Source organism: Phaseolus vulgaris, chromosome 3, assembly GCF_000499845.2.
Source record: "Phaseolus vulgaris cultivar G19833 chromosome 3, P. vulgaris v2.0, whole genome shotgun sequence".
Classification (NCBI taxonomy): domain Eukaryota; kingdom Viridiplantae; phylum Streptophyta; class Magnoliopsida; order Fabales; family Fabaceae; genus Phaseolus; species Phaseolus vulgaris.
Window position 1 is genome coordinate 43244073 of NC_023757.2, and position 16321 is coordinate 43260393.

The 16321-nt window shown below is 34.1% G+C and overlaps 1 protein-coding gene across 1 annotated transcript; it reads right to left on the reverse strand.

Moving 5' to 3' along the window:
• Positions 1-1293: 1293 nt before the first annotated feature.
• LOC137807933 (protein MHF2 homolog) lies at positions 1294-3454 on the reverse strand. The gene is made up of 6 exons (XM_068608793.1): positions 3311-3454; positions 3167-3215; positions 3042-3082; positions 1859-1898; positions 1658-1711; positions 1294-1554 (listed from the first exon to the last, which is right to left on the reverse strand). Exons 1-6 carry the CDS (start codon positions 3332-3334, stop codon positions 1451-1453), a joined length of 312 nt encoding a protein of 103 aa, XP_068464894.1. The 5' UTR covers positions 3335-3454; the 3' UTR covers positions 1294-1450.
• Positions 3455-16321: the final 12867 nt, after the last annotated feature.

The following is a 16321-nucleotide window of genomic DNA, read 5'->3' on the forward strand; positions in this document are numbered from 1 at the left end:
TCACTCATTAGGGTCTGTGGGCTTTTTTTTATTGGGCTTTAAATAATTTGCGTTGACCTTTCTGTTGTTTGACGATGAAATGTGTTGGGGTATTTCTTCCTGCACGCCTACATTTTTCTTTTTGCACTCCTACATTCTTTAAAATACCCAAATTATTCTTGATAATTTTAGATGATTTCAGGGTAGGGGATATTCTATAAACAAAATATGTTTCCAGAATAGAAAATTTGAAAGACCAAAAAACCATTTTCAAAGCACATTTTTTTGCTTCTGAAACAGTAAATCCAGAATTCATAAAATATGTTCTGGGTATGTTTTCGAAAAGAGAATTCAGAAGTCAATTTTAAAAGAGGTTAAACAGTCTTTTTCTAAAATAATGGGGTGCAGACAGAAATTTGTTGAGGTGCAAGAAGAAACACCCTGTGTTCGTTACTCTCGATTTTCATACATCTCCCTTTAGTCATAATTTTTCATTTTTTATCTACTCATAGTTCACTTATATATATATATATATATATATATGTTTTTTGCAATTTACTTTTTTTTCTAATTCATACTAGTACTCTTGGGTTATTTTATGTAGGAAGGAGAAATCTCAATCTTTAAGTAAAATGAGGGCCCATTCAAATTAGATGCAGGAAATAAAAAGCAAGAAATCTCTACATCTTTTGAAATAGGCAACACTTCTGAAACTCTAAGAAATAATTACAGGTTTTATTAAGTTTGGATATCACTTGAAAATATTTTAAGTTTTTATAGTATTTCAACCCTTCTTTTTAAGACCCTTATAAAAAGGGCCGAGGTGTAATTGTTTTCTTATTTTTTTTTTTAACATTTGCACTTCTACTATAGTTATTATCATAATACAATTTCATTGGTTGTGCAAAAAGGACCATTTTCCCAATCTAATATAAAATCAATTAGAATGATAGAATTATAATTCTCTATTAGTCTTTATCATTAGTGATAATTGTAGAAATATAATATAATTTAATCTAAATGAAGAGGTTGATTATTAAGCTTGTTAATAACTAGAACCAATTTCTTTCAAGGGGAAATACATATCCTTAAATCAATGATACACCCAAAGAAGTAAAGCTAAGATTATGTCTTGGACGAAAACTTTTATCTCAATTGAATTTTAATCATTTTATTGTCTTGTTTACTATTTCAATCATTTTTTACTAATTTTCTTACGCTTTTTTCTTCTGCATAACAAAAAAAAATTGCACTTCTTAATGAAATAAAATCAACTTGTATGCTTCAACTTCAAAAATAGTTAGATGAAACGAGTGAAGGAACAACTTCAATGATCAGCTTTTATCCCTTTCAATGTCCCTGGAAAGAATTAGTTGTATCAGACATACCTTCGGACCAACAACTCTTAATGTCCTTTCTACTAAATTTATGATGCGGGGAAGTAGAAGTTACACATAGTATTTTAAATGCTTTAGAAATCTAAAAGTAACTGAGGAAGAATAATCTCAAAATGAGTTGGTTCTATTTGACTAGCACCCTCCGCTTCTGCAATAGCAGCAGCACGTTGAACAGCCTCTGCATCAAGAGAACGGTTTATGTCAAGGTGATAAAGATTATGAGCAAACTTATAGTCAAGACCAAGGAGGCACAAACGCGTTTCTCTTTAAGATGTATACACCTGTGATAAAAATCCGGAGAAGTTCACAAGTAAGCTTCAGAGCATTGCCATTAGCTGGATCAGAAAAGATGGAGAAATGAGTAAAACATGCAAACGTTCAATTTGCAATAACAACACAACCATGGCGTGACTTGATCACATAACCCCCACCAGAGAATAAATCCATCAATTTAATGAAAAATGGAGACATGACATAAATACCAGAAGTTGTCCGATTCTTCTTGGATGTTCCAACTCCTACCTGTAGCAGTAAACCCCAATGCAACCGTGAAGCAAGGGATATCACGTAGTTGAAGAGAATAACTAAAATATTAGAGAATGCAGATTCTACTTAGGATATTGTTGCTGTTGACGGCACCCAGTCAGATATAGATTACAAAATATACTTTGAAAAACAAGATATTGGTTGAAATAGATATATAGACATCTTAAACTGAAGACAAATGTAGCAAACTGAATGCAAGAAATTGATAGTGAAACAATCAGGGCAATTTCCCTTACCAAAAATTTGGGGAAGGATTAATATATATACAATGTGATATGTTGAAAAAATTACGCACTCCTGGTATTTCATGCTTGCTACACAGATCTCTCATGTATTACAAAATCCAACAAAAAGCTCCCTTGCATATATGAAATAGCTTCGCAACTAACTCCAGCCGCTTATAAACCGCCAAAATTTGTTAACCAGATAGCACATTATCTAAATTTAACTTTTGGGTTCATTGTCATTCAGGGTTATATGATCACAGTTTCAAGTAGAATTCTCTTCAAGGATGGGACCAAAAGTAACGATTGAATAAGATTTTGTGACAAGCATGTACCAAATCATCTCTGTTGACTGAAGTATGATGTGTAAGCATGTTGGAGCTAATAAAGCGGTTGAAATTGAAAGACCTCACAAACAAGACTTCAAAACAACAAATGAACAAAGCATAGGATAAGATAGAAGGAAATAAACCAATGGTGAGTTTGCATTGATACTAAAGGAAAAACAAATGATAGAACTGTACCATATATTTGTTAATAAGGGCAATAGAATGGACCATGGGAATAACCTAAACTAATAACTAAAAAATGACCTTACGAGTTACGTCACTTCACACTAATACGGACATAAATGTGATTGGCAAGGTTTCTAAAAAGCTATAGAAACGTGGTATCAAAATTAAAATCGAATGCAGTAAACATAACAGAATCCTAATAAATGAGCAGATCAGGTAGGCTAGTGAAGTAGTGGTTGGAAAGAACCACGCAAAAACGATCCGAAAATTTAAAAGTCCCAGAGGTAATAACATGGGGAATTCAGAAATTATATCGCTGTGAATAAACAAACACAAACAAAAGAGTTAGGAGGAATAGGAAAAAATAGAAATTGAAGAACCTCGGAATCCGGAGCGTCCTTAACTTCAAAATTTTCCGGCTCTGAAAATGGGAACAGAAGAAAAAGAAGTTAGTGAATGGGATAAACGGGAAGCAAAGGAGGGTAAGAGAGAAGAAGTGTGGAACCAAGGGCTCGCAGTGTCCAAAAGCGCTTCAAAATGGAATGAATGAGATCCTGTTACCCAATTTGAAGGAAGAAGTGAGGGATATAGAAAACCATAGATGAATTGCGGTGTAAAGAGAGAAGAAGAAAGGGTTTTAGGGCTGTACAGTATCCAAGGTGACTTCTTCCATCGTAAAGCTATACTTTCTTTGCTATGCCGATCACCGCCACAGCCTTCACCCAACACACCTTTGGATTAGGAGGGTTCTTTAGAGCGATGCTATTAAGTAACTTTAAAAAAAAAACACTTCTACTTCTTTTATACTTATCTTATTTTTATTCTTAAATTATTTATTAAATTTCTCTTTTATTTATATTTATATTTATTTATAGAGGATTCTCACGTATCTATTTTTTTTTTAAATTTTTTCTTTATTCTTTTATCTTTTAAATTTTAAAACTACATCATATAAAATCACTTCAAAATGCGATACTGTATTTCTATAGTATAAATAATTTTTTTTTATAAAGTTTTCGTGTTAGGCATCACTATGCAACTTGACATCTCAGATGAGCTGACACTTCAAGTAACAACAATCATCTGCCATCACATGAAAAAAAAATATTATTGAAAAAAAGAAAAAAGAAAGAAAATACAAAAATATGTGGGGACTAGACCAAAACCCATATGTTAACACAAACGATACATAGGTAGATTATACCTATTCATAAAGAATTCTAAGAACAGACTAGCTGAGAGTCTATTATACCAATGAAATGATTCTCTATGAATAAATCCTAAATTAGCCAACTTATCAGCACACGCATTCCCTTCACGAAAAATATGAGTTACCCTAAACCTGATTGTCCCACAAAAATTAAGACAAGTATTCCATCGATTCTGAAGCATCCACGGAACATTAGTCCTAGCAGTAAACGCAGCACAAACCAAGGCAGAATCACATTCAAGCCAGACATTAGTAAGCCCCATTTTTTGAGCTTCCTCCATAGCATGTATAACTCCATAAAACTCAGCAACCAAAGCAGTTCGAACTTCAAGAAACGCTGAAAAAGCGCCAATAAATTCTCCCATACTTTCACGAAAAATACCTCCACAAGTAGCAAGACCAGGATACCCCTAGCAGCCCCATCAGTATTAATTTTGACCCAGCCTGGTGAAGGAAATTCTCATCTAATAGGAAGAGGACGAAGAACTTTACCACTACGAGTCTTAATACCGAAAAACTTAATCACGTTGAAGTTCAACATATCATTCTTCATTGAAGCTTTAGACGAATTTCCCACTAGACAAGTTAAATCTTTAATTATCGAAATAGCCTTAGAAACCCCAATCTTATCATGAAATCTAGCATAATTCCTCATACGCCATATCATCCATATAGAAAAGGTTATCACTGCAAGCTTAATCAATTTAACCAAAGGACTACCATCACTCTTAATAAAAGAAAGTAGATCATCCTTATTAGAGAAATGAGAAGTAAGAAAAATTTGTCGAACCCAACTCCAAATATGCAATGCGTTAGAACATTCAAAAAATAGATGTTGAATAGATTCCTCTTGCTTTTCACAAAGCGAACACATAGAACATATATACAAACCCTTATTCTGAATATGTTGATCTGTAGGAAGTCGCCCATGAAAAATTTTCCAGAGTACTAGAGTTTTGGAAGGCGGAATAGATGAAGACCAAATGAATTTACCCCAACCACCTGGAACTCCTGGTTCCAAGAAAAAAGTCCTAGCCGATTTAAGAGTGAAACGACCAGACTCATTTAGAATCCAATTAGGAATATCCTGTTCCTCTCTAATCATGATATGATTAAAAAAATGAGGCATCTGCTGTAAAGATAAGGGAATATTCCAATCACAACCTGTCCAAAATTGAGAGACTGTATCCGGAATGCTAACACCATCAGATAACCCTGCAATATTCGCTAAAGAAGTAGTAGAGCATCATTTATCATTCCAGAAATTAATAAAAGAACATGTACCAACAGTCCAAGAAGTATAATCAAGTATGGTAGAATAAAAATGCTTAATTCCAGGCCAGAGAGAGGAAGATCTATAAACCGTTCTAAATTCATATTTTGATTTAAGAACCCTGGCTTTCAAGAGTAAAGACCAAGGTTTGTCGCTATAAGCAAAGTTCCAAGCAAGCTTAAGAAGATATGCATTATTTTCATGATGAAGATTAATAATATTCAAGCTTCCATCCTCAAGAGGTGAACAAATTTTCCCCCAATTAACGGTAACAATACCTTTTTTCAGAATATCACCAGTCCAAATAAAATTCCGACACCACTGCTCAACTTGCTTAATAAGTGAAACAGGCCACTTATACATATTAAAACTATAAGCTAGAGATCCAGTAATCACTGTATTGACCAGCTGAATTTGACCCATCATGCTAAGAGATTTACCTTTCCAAGATGCTAGCTTCAATTTAACTTTATCAGCCAAAGGTTGAAGAAACCGACACTTTGGAGCACCAACAAAGATAGGCACTCCTAAATAATTGAAAGGCAAACAACCATGACTACAGGAAATAATATTTTGAATTTTGGTGATAAATCTTGGAGAATTATCCATGGTGAAGAAACTACTTTTAGAGTTATTAATATATTGACCAGAAAAATCACCATATGTTTTAAGAAAAGAACTCAAATTTCTAAGAGACTTAATATCCCCCTACAAAAAATAAATATGTCATCAGCATACAAAATATGAGAGGGAGTGAGATAACCTTGCGGACTGGCCATATTTAAAATCTTCTTATCATTCACAAGCTTAGAGAGACCTCTACTAAGAACTTCCTCTGCAAGACAGAAAAGTAAAGGAGACAATGGATCACCTTGTCTTACCCCTCGACTGCAAGGAAAAAAACCCACCAAACTACCACTTATTCTTATAGAAAGCATAGCTGAACGGAGAGTTGTACTAATCCAACCGATAAAAGAGGGGTGAAAACCAAAGCGTTTTAAAACTAATAATAAGAACTTCCAACTCAGAGTGTCAAAAGCTTTATGAATATCAACTTTGTAAGCCACATTACCTCCTCTAACCTTTTTAGAAAGCATGTTAATAGCTTCAGAAGCAATACCAATGCAATCTTGAATCTGTCTACCCTGCATAAATCCATATTGATTAGGAGAAATGATTCTAGCAGCCACAAGTGCAAGCCTATCTGCCAGTATCTTGGAAATAATCTTAAATTTGAAATTAGCAACAACAATTGGCCTATAATCTTTAATGGAATCAGCACCCTGAACCTTTGAAATAAGAGATACCACATTACTGTTCATTCCAGGGAGAACCTAGTTTTGTTTAAAAAACTGTTGAACAACATTGCAAACATCTGTCCCAATAATTTCCCAGCAAGAATGATAGAAAACACCACCAAAACCATCAGGACCAGGAGCACTATTACCGTTAAGATTAAAAACAACATTTTTAATTTCAGAAAAATCTGGACATTTAATCAACATCATATTCTCCTCAGAGGAAACCATCGCAGGAATATAAGTACCAATAAAATCTTCCATATTATCAGTATCCAGAACATTAGAAATAGACTCAGCATAAAGATTTTTATAAAAGTCCAAAATATGATCCTCAATGATTTTAGGATCCTCCGTAACCTCATTATCAATCCGTAGACGATGAATCCCACTAGAATTATTTCTCCTTTTGACCACCGCATGGAAAAAAGCAGTATTTTGATCTCCATCCTTGAACCATAACATCCTAGCCCTTTCTTTCCAAAACAAATATTGACAGTGAAGAGCATGATCAAGCTCCTCCTTAGCCCTTTCTTTTCTTGATAGAGAAGTCCATCACTATCAGACAAACTAGCAGTCTCTAAGCTTTTTTGAATACCAAGAAGGATGCCCTGCTTAAGAAGAACTCCATTATGAACATTACCAAAAGAATTTTTATTCCAGTCTCGGAGCTCAAGTTTCAACCTTTTTAACTTATGTTGCAAGATAAACATAGGACAACCAACAACCTTATTAGCCTAAGAATCATGAATAAGCTTTAGACACGAAGTGTCTTGAAGCCACATCGAAAAGAAACGAAAATTGCTAACCTTCTGCAAAGAATTACTAGCAAGACTAGCAAGAATAGGGGAATGATCAGAACAATTTTTAACAAGAACCTGATAAGTACAAGATTCCCATTCATCCAGACACACTCCATTACATAAAGCCCTATCCAGTCTTCTGTGAATTCTATGCAACCCTCTCCTTCCATTATACCAAGTATAACAAGATCCAGTAAAAGGCATACAAGAAAGATCATTAGTATTAATCCAGTCCAGGAATTCATTACAAGAAACCTGATTAGGAGCCACCCCCCCTTTACAGTCATCCGCCGAGAGCACAACATTAAAATCTCCCAGAATACACCAAGGTCCTGTGAAGAGACTAAGATCCCTCCATAAAAATCGTCTAGACAAGTATGTGTTAGCACCATAAACACCTGCAAAGCTAAAACTTTTCTCTTGCAGACGACAAGTTACAGAGATAAATTGATCATTAACCAAGAAATTTTGGACAAGATTAGGAACCGACAAACACCAAAGCTGAGCAACTTTATTAACAATAGGAGACGTAGCCACCAAATGCATATTAACAGATTTGAAAAGGACGTCGAAAGCATTAGTGTACGGCATCATGGGTTCAACAAGAAAAACCATGAGAGGTTTATGTAGGTTAAGTAAACTAAGCAACATCTCCACAATTTTGTGGTTTCCCAATCCTCTGACATTCCAAAAAAATGAAGAGACCTTCATTGCGACGTTGTAGAGAGAACTGCCTTAGCAGTTTTTCTGGATTTACCAGTCCCCTTAGGTGGTCTCCCTGGTTTTCTTTTAGTGCGAACTGTTTCCTCCCCATTATCACTGCCATCCTCCTCCATGTCATTAGAGTCAGCCCAAAATTTTGAAACAACATGATTTTAAATATGATCAGAATTAATTCCAACAATGGTAGGCGGAATAGTTGACGCTCCAATATGAGAATCACCTCCCACATCTGTAGTTTCCAAACCATCAAGAGAAGAAAAGTGATTTTGAAAGACCAACGATATTGCTTTAACATCCCCAAGATATTTAGCCTTCCGAGGGGAGGTATGAGGCGACTGAGATGGTACAATCACAATAGCAGAGACCTCCACATTAGGAACTGGTGCATTAGTATCTGCGTGTGATTTAACCCTCCGAGGAGAGCACAACGGAGATGGTACAATCACAGGAACAGATACCTCCACATGATGATCATCAATAAAAGTTGTTGAATTTGACTCTGAGTCCTTAGCTTGCAGAACAGCAAGTGAATCCAAAGTGGGAGTGGACAACCCCTGCTTGGGTGAGGACCTATCATGATCTGAAGCATCCTCAAGAGGAGGCATATCTGCAAAATCATCCCCTCCTCCACCTGTTTCATCAACTTTCAACTTATCAATGAGGCCTTCCACGAGTTTTGTCTCCGGATTAATTTTTCTATATTCTTTACGTTGTTTAGGAATCACGGTCCTCCCTTGGTCCCGTTCATCAGAAGATGCCTTCTGAGAAGGTTTATGTTGAGGCCCAAGAACACGACCCTGGTCATGGATCGTCCAACACTGAGCAAGCTCGTGCCCAATCATCTTACAATGAGAGCAAAATGGAGGGAGCCATTCATATTCCACACCAGCTACAAAAGCAAAGTCTGGACGTTCAACCAAAAGTTGATCGGAGAGAGGGGACAGTAGATCAATATCCACCAACACTCTAGCAAACATACCCCTATTCTTCCTCATAGTATGCTCATCCAAAGACAAAGGAGTACCAAGGCCTCTAACGATGGAATATATTGTCCTTGGTTTCCAATACTCCAAAGGAAAATGGTAGATTCTAACCCATGTCTGAGCTTTGGTACTCTTCATGGTAGTTGGGACAAATTCTTTTGTCCAGGCAAACAATCTCAATAAACCAGGAGATAACTTCAGCGAACCCATCCCGAGGACCCATTGCATGTCTTCTATAGAAGCGAACTCAAACTCATAGAAACCTTTTCCAAGAGGAATTGCTTTCCATGGTCCAAGAGCTTTCCTCACCGGCTGCAAAATTTTAGTTAAATCCAGGTGTGTAAGAGGTTTATCCCCCTTAGATAGAATAATCCGACCATGGAGATGAGTTTTGCAATCCTCAAGACCAGCCAAGTAATCTGCCTCATCAATCCGGACAGCAATTATGTCACCCTTAATACAAGAAGTAGGTAGCTGGGACAAAGGAATGTCACATGTATTTTCCAAAGCCTGAGCAAAAGTCTTCCTTTGACCGGATATAGAATATATTTTTTTATCAGGACATACTTCCCGATCCATCAAGCAAGCCCATGGTATGAGAAAACCCGCAGAACCCTCTGTCATATTAGAAGGCTAATAAGTTGCTGCCAAGAACTTCCACAAGAACACGGAACACCGCGCGAGCCAACCACTCCGTCGCCACAAGAGCCACCCCTTTCAGCAGACGCCGCGCACCAGCCCAACAACCACCGCGCTCCGTCGCCCAGGCGTCGTCGCACAAACGGAAACCGCACGCCGCCGCACCGCACCGCGTCGTCGTCCTGTAGCACCGCCGTGCCGCACCAGCTATTCCGCTGCCGTCTTGCACTGGAAACCCTAAGATGCGGAGGCGTTCCGCTGCCGTCACGCACGCACAACAAACCCTAATTAGGTCTCTCCCGTGCTCTGTGTTCCAGATGTCGTCTTGTAGCACTGCCGCGCCGCACCTCCAGTTATTCCGCTGCCGTCACGCACAATGCTGCCGCCTTGCACCGAAAACCCTAAGATGCGGAGGCGTTTCGCTGCCGCCACCAAAGATTTTGTTTTTGTGTATATTTTGTTTCTTTTCTTCCATTCCTATAATAAAGTTTTACTTCAAAAGTTATAAGAGAAATTTGTCTTACTTTTACCTTTTTGTTATCTAAGATATTGATAATGATATATACAAATTAATTTTATAACATTTTTGTGGTGTATTTATTTTAATTGTTATAGTACTTATAATATTTTTAATGATTTTATTTTAAAATTCACAAGAAATATTTTAAATATATTCTAAGATGAATAATGGGATAGATAATATGATAAATATAATAATTGAAAGTTAAAAATATAATTAAATTTATTGACGTGTAAATAAAAATAAGAAAGTAAAAGTAATCAAAAACTAAAATTATAAATACTTCAAAATATACTTTTATTAATTAGATTAAAATTTATATAAAATAATGTAAGGATTTAGAAAATAACCTTAGAGTAAAAGTGATATATTTTAAATGACACATAAATATTTTGTTATTAAAATAAAAAGAATTTATAAATAAAAAATTCAATTATTCATGTTACATTTTAAAAGAATCACCCTCAGTCTAAAATTTTTCTTTTTTCCTTTTTTCTAAGATTCTGACATCCTCGATCATCAGTCTGACTATCAAAATCCATAAAAATGATGTGATTTTTTTATGATTAAATTAAATTTTAGGTTCTGAAATGTGAAAACAATGTTATTAATCTATTACCTATTAAAAGCCAAATGTGTATTCTTAAAAGTTTAAAATAATATAATTATAGTATATTTGCAATTTTTTTATATTGTTTTCAACATACATGTTGGAAATACGACACTTAAATTCACTTGATGATAGAAATACACTCAATATAAAAAAAAATAGTTATATAATAAAAAATATTCAAGTCAATGAGTCATAACAACATGATAGTACAAGTTAATTACAACAACTAAATAAAAACAATTTTTATTTTCTAAATTTAACTAAACAAAAGATGATTAAGATGACAATGATGCAAAATGATAGGTGAAGGGTAGGAGCATATTTCAACATGATTGAACTAAGATGTAAATCCTTCTTGTTCGTATTTTTTTGCAATTTTTTTTTCTTTACATGCCATCGTGTTATTGCTAATTTCTGTAGGAACTAATTGGAGGAAATAAGAAAAGACAAAATGTTATAGCAACTGATTGAACGTAATTGCACAAAATTGCAAAACTGATCTTATTCATTTTGATTCACTCAATCATATATATAATAATTACAACTACTGAAAGTTATAAACCAGGAATACTAACAGGCCTGTAAATTGACCATTAATGCAATATAACGGTAAAATAGTTTAAGGGTAATAAAATCTGAATTAATAATAATAAAATCTGAATTAATAATCAACATCCTCCCTTAATTCTGATTTGGAACAACCTTCCCAATTTGAGTCATGATATTGTTTTTCTCAATCGCCATCAATTCTTCATTCATAGCCTTTTGCCATTTGGGGTGTTGAATGGCATCGGCAAGTCTCACAGGTTGTCATCAACTTCATCATCAAGATTTACTTCGCAATCTTGAAGATGTACAAGTTGTCGTTGTTGCCTTCTTGGTCGCTCCATCATAGTTGCAATTGGAGGTGCAACTTCAGGTTGAATTACAACTTCAGGTTGAACTGCAGGTGCTTCAAGAGTGACTATATCTTCCACATCATCGTTCAAAATGTAAATATATCGTTTTTTCGAATCCATTTCAGCTGTTGCATTCCATTGCCATTCCTCATCTTCGGCAAATGTAACATCACGATTAACAATCACCTTCTTTGTCATTGGATTGTACAATTTGTATCCCCCATGCTTATATCCAATGAAAATGGTCTTCACTGCCTTATCATCCAACTTTGATCTTGTTACATTGGGAACATGAGCATAAGTAATTGACCCAAATACCTTCAAGTGTTGCACATTGAGTTTGAATCCACTCCATGCCTCAATCGAAGTTGTGTTAGGAACACTCAGAGTGGGTGATCTGTTTATCAAGTATACCGCACGTGTTACGGCTTCAGCCCAAAAATAATTTGGCATACCTTTCGCTTTAAGCATGCTTCTCGCCATGTCCATGATTGTTCTATTCTTTCTCTCAGCAACTCCGTTGTGTTGAGGTGTGTAGGGGCAAGTTATGTTATGTTGCAACCCAAGTTCTTCACAGTGCCTCTTGAATTCATTAGACTTGTACTCACCTCCTCCATCACTACACACCATCTTAATTTGTCTGTCACTCTCTCTTTCAACAAATGCTTTAAATATTTTAAAGCAGTGGAATACCTCATCCTTGCTTTTCAATACATAAATCCAGGTTTTCCTTGAAAATACTTATTACCTCCAAATGATGATATGTTCATCGGGCCACAAACATCTGTATGAACAAGCTCCAAAGCAAATTTTGCACGCCAAGGCTCCTTAACAAATGGTGTGTTGTTATTCTTTCCAAAAATGCAAGCCTCACACAATTGACCTGAGTGATGAATATGGGGTAAACCATTCACTAAATTTCTTTTGGAAAGATTTTCCAAACTCTGAAAATTTAAGTGTCTAAAGCGTAAATGTCATAACCACGATTCATTATTCATTATTGCATTCAAGCACTTAAAATCACGCATTTGAATATCTACTGGAAACATGCAGTTTTTTGATAAAAAAGGTTTTAAGAATCAAATTACTTTTTTTTATCAAAAATTGATAATTTATTTTCAACTATGTGCATCTCATAACCGTTCTCAGCCAGTTGTCTCATACTCAACAAATTACTTTTCATATCAGGTACATAGAAAACATCATAGATGTACCTGTGATCACCATTCTTCAATGTGATAAGAATTTGCCCTTTTTCAGTCACCGGAACGAACCTGCCATCACCGAATTTCACTTTTGTGTGAAATGAGTAATCCAAATCTGCAAACAACTCCTTCTGACCACCCATATGATTTGTGCAACCTGTATCTAAATACCAAGTCTGATTGTTTGGAGTTTCATTTGATGTGGCTGTCATTAGTACGATATGATCCTCTTCATCTTGTACGTGATTACTGTCTCTTGAGCACAATTGACAGCATGATTATCACCTTTTGATCTGCACTCATTTGCATAATGGCCACGTTTATGGCAATTATAACACTCAACATTTGATTTATTATAAATGTCTTCTCGTCCTCCGCGACCACGTTCCCCGTGCCAAGCGCCTCCATGATTCTGGCCACCACGACCTTTGCTGAAATAGCTACCATGTTATGATAGGAGCTACCAATTGAGGCTTGTGCTTGTAAAGTCTGTTCAATTGGTTTTTCAATTTTATTGTCATTCATTCGCTGCTCATGCGCTCGTAGAGAACCAGACAATACTCTTACTGTCATTTTTTAAATGTCGTTGGCCTCTTCAATTGCAGCAACAACATGTTCAAATCTGGGAGTTATAGACCTCAAAATCTTTTCACCATTGGTCTTAATCTGATTTGTCAAGGCAATAACTTTATTTATATAGATATCAATAGTATCTATGGTTTCCATTTGCAGCAGTTCATATTGGCGTCTTAGGGTTTGAAGACGCACCCTCTTGATCTTATCATCACCTTTATAATTGGTTGACAAAATTGTCCAAGCCTCATTAGCAGTAGTTGTTGCTCCTTCTATATGCTCAAACGTCTGTCATTCATCCCTTGATGAATGAGATACAAAGCCTTATTGTCCTTCTTCTGGTCATGATGCGCTACTCGTTGCGCCTCAGTTGCATTAGCAACTAATGCAAACACTCCACTTTCAACGACATCCCATAACTCATGATAATCAAACAAAACTCTCATTTGCACACACCACCGATGGTAATTTTTTTCCATTAAGGATAGAGACTGATAATTGGGTAGAGTTCATGATAACAGACTAGCTCTTGATACCAGCTGTAGGAACTAATTGAAGGAAATAAGAAAAGACAAAATGTTATAGCAACTGATTGAACGTAATTGCACAAAATTGTAAAACTGATCTTATTCATTTTGATTCACTCAATCATATATATAATAATTACAACTACTGAAAGCTATAAACTAGGAATACTAATCGGCCTATAAATTAACCATTAATGCAATATAACGCTAAAATAGTTTAAGGATAATAAAATTTGAATTAATAATAATAAAATCTGAATTAATAACCAACAATTTCACCATACCTTTTACATGATTTTTATAGCGTTAATATTAGTTATTTTAAGGATATAATTTTGAGTTTTTTTATGAAGAAAGTTTGAGAATTATGATTACAAGTTCAAACAAATTTATCTTTACGGCTTAATAGTATTTTACCGTGTTATATTCAAATACAAGCTGTTATATATAATAAGCTTATTAACATTTTGCATGCTAATTACTTTAACATCATATTTATATTATTTTTTATTAATTATAGTATAAAAAATATGAGTGTTTATTTGATGTGAATAATTTGTAAACTTCATATAACCCAAATCATTAAGTAAGTTGGAATGATTTTTTAATGAAAAAAAAAATAAGAATACTAGAATATAATTATACTAATTACAATCTTATTAAATTAGTACATTAGTTAAAATAACTAGAAAATAAAAGAAACACAATATCAAGGACCTAACCAACCAAAATATTTATTACTTTTCGCAGTATGAGATATTCTATTTTTTTTTTAACTTTTACAGTTTAATCATCAATATTATAGAATTATCGTAGAGAACTTTAATCATCGAAATATGGTAAGGTGTAACCACAAATACCTACCGATGAAGGTAAGGTCACTATCAGCACTAACTTTTGTGACCGTACCTTTTAAAAACAAAACCAACTCAAAGTGTTTCTCTTTATCTAGATATGAAGCTATTCAAGGGTTGCTCTTTATCTAGATATGAAGCTACTCAATTTTCTTGTAACCCTAACATCCTTTTTAGGCATGCAATAAACAACAAAAGATTTAATAATTTTAAATTCCTTTATTCAAAGAGACATAACCTTTATACAGAACTATTTTAGATTAACAATTCATAAAATTATATTTTTTATATACAGATGAGAATGCAATTGATTATGAAACTTAATATTTTCTGGTTCCAAATTTTTTAAATAATATGAATAATAATAAACATAACAGTAGTAACAACTTAAGAATTCCAATAATTCAACAAATAACGTGAGAAGAATTTTATAGAGCTAAAAACAAATTTATCAATACTTCAGTGTTGGTGATTTCTAATACAAGAAATTTTTGTTTAGGTTTATTGTGATATTAAGGATTAAGTTATGTTTTGATGCAAGAAAATAAACTAATGACATATACTTCAAGACAACTAAAAAATTATGAGATAAATTATCTCATTACTAATGAGTGATAATTGTTATTTTTGTTTTGAAGATATGAATACATTCTTTATATGGAACTCAGTTTTAAGTGTTTAATGACTAATAAATCCTGAAATATCTGTTTGATCATAAAGTTAAACATGAGATATGAAATATCAAGTTTTTTTAAGGACTATGATTATGATTTCCAGTAGTATACCATCTAAAAAAAATTGTAGTTACATATATTAATATATTTTATTATATTATAATAAAATAAAATAAATATTTAAAATAAAAGTATTAAAATTATTAATAAAATAAAATAAATAAATTTAATATTTTCTATAATATTATTACAAATAAAAAAAATCAAAATCAATCCTATCTACTACAAATTTTCCATTCAAATCCATCTATTTTTTTTCTTAATCGATACAATGTAGTTTCCCCTCCTTTCTTTATCTTCTCCTCACAACCTCAATCTAAACAGTTATCGTTTTTTTTCTTCTTTTTTTCTTCTTTTTTTCTTCTTCTTCACACCTTCAAAATCCACTCCAATCTAAATACACCTTAATTCTCAAATGGCATCATCCCAAACTTCAACCATGGGTATAGTAATATTTAGAATCTGTCCTCTAACTTCATCACGAATATGTATAGTTATATTTTCCAAGTTTTAGACAATGAAATCTGCAACTCTTGCTTAAAAACTGTTTAAAATCGTGTCAATGTTCATCATGTTCACCCATGTCAGTAAGAAATAATAATTTAATTAGGGTTTGAGTCGGATGGAACGAGCCGATCTCATCGGCTAGACAGAAACAAATTTGTAGCTGGTGTGGTTATGGTGTAATCAAATCATATATGCCTTTTTAGTGACATGGTCAACCCAATGTTAAATGGGTCAAAATCAGTGATCTGGTTTCAAACAGTTTGAAGTTGTTCTCTGCACATTATTCGGAGCCATGTTGC

Coding starts and splice junctions, on each gene's coding strand:
- LOC137807933 (XM_068608793.1), bottom strand. CDS start 3,334: ATGGAAGAAGTCACCTTGGATACT. Junction 3,216..3,310: donor AAGAAGTCACCTTGGATACT/GTACAGCCCTAA, acceptor ATTGGGTAACAG/GATCTCATTCATTCCATTTT. Junction 3,083..3,166: donor TTGGACACTGCGAGCCCTTG/GTTCCACACTTC, acceptor TCCCATTTTCAG/AGCCGGAAAATTTTGAAGTT.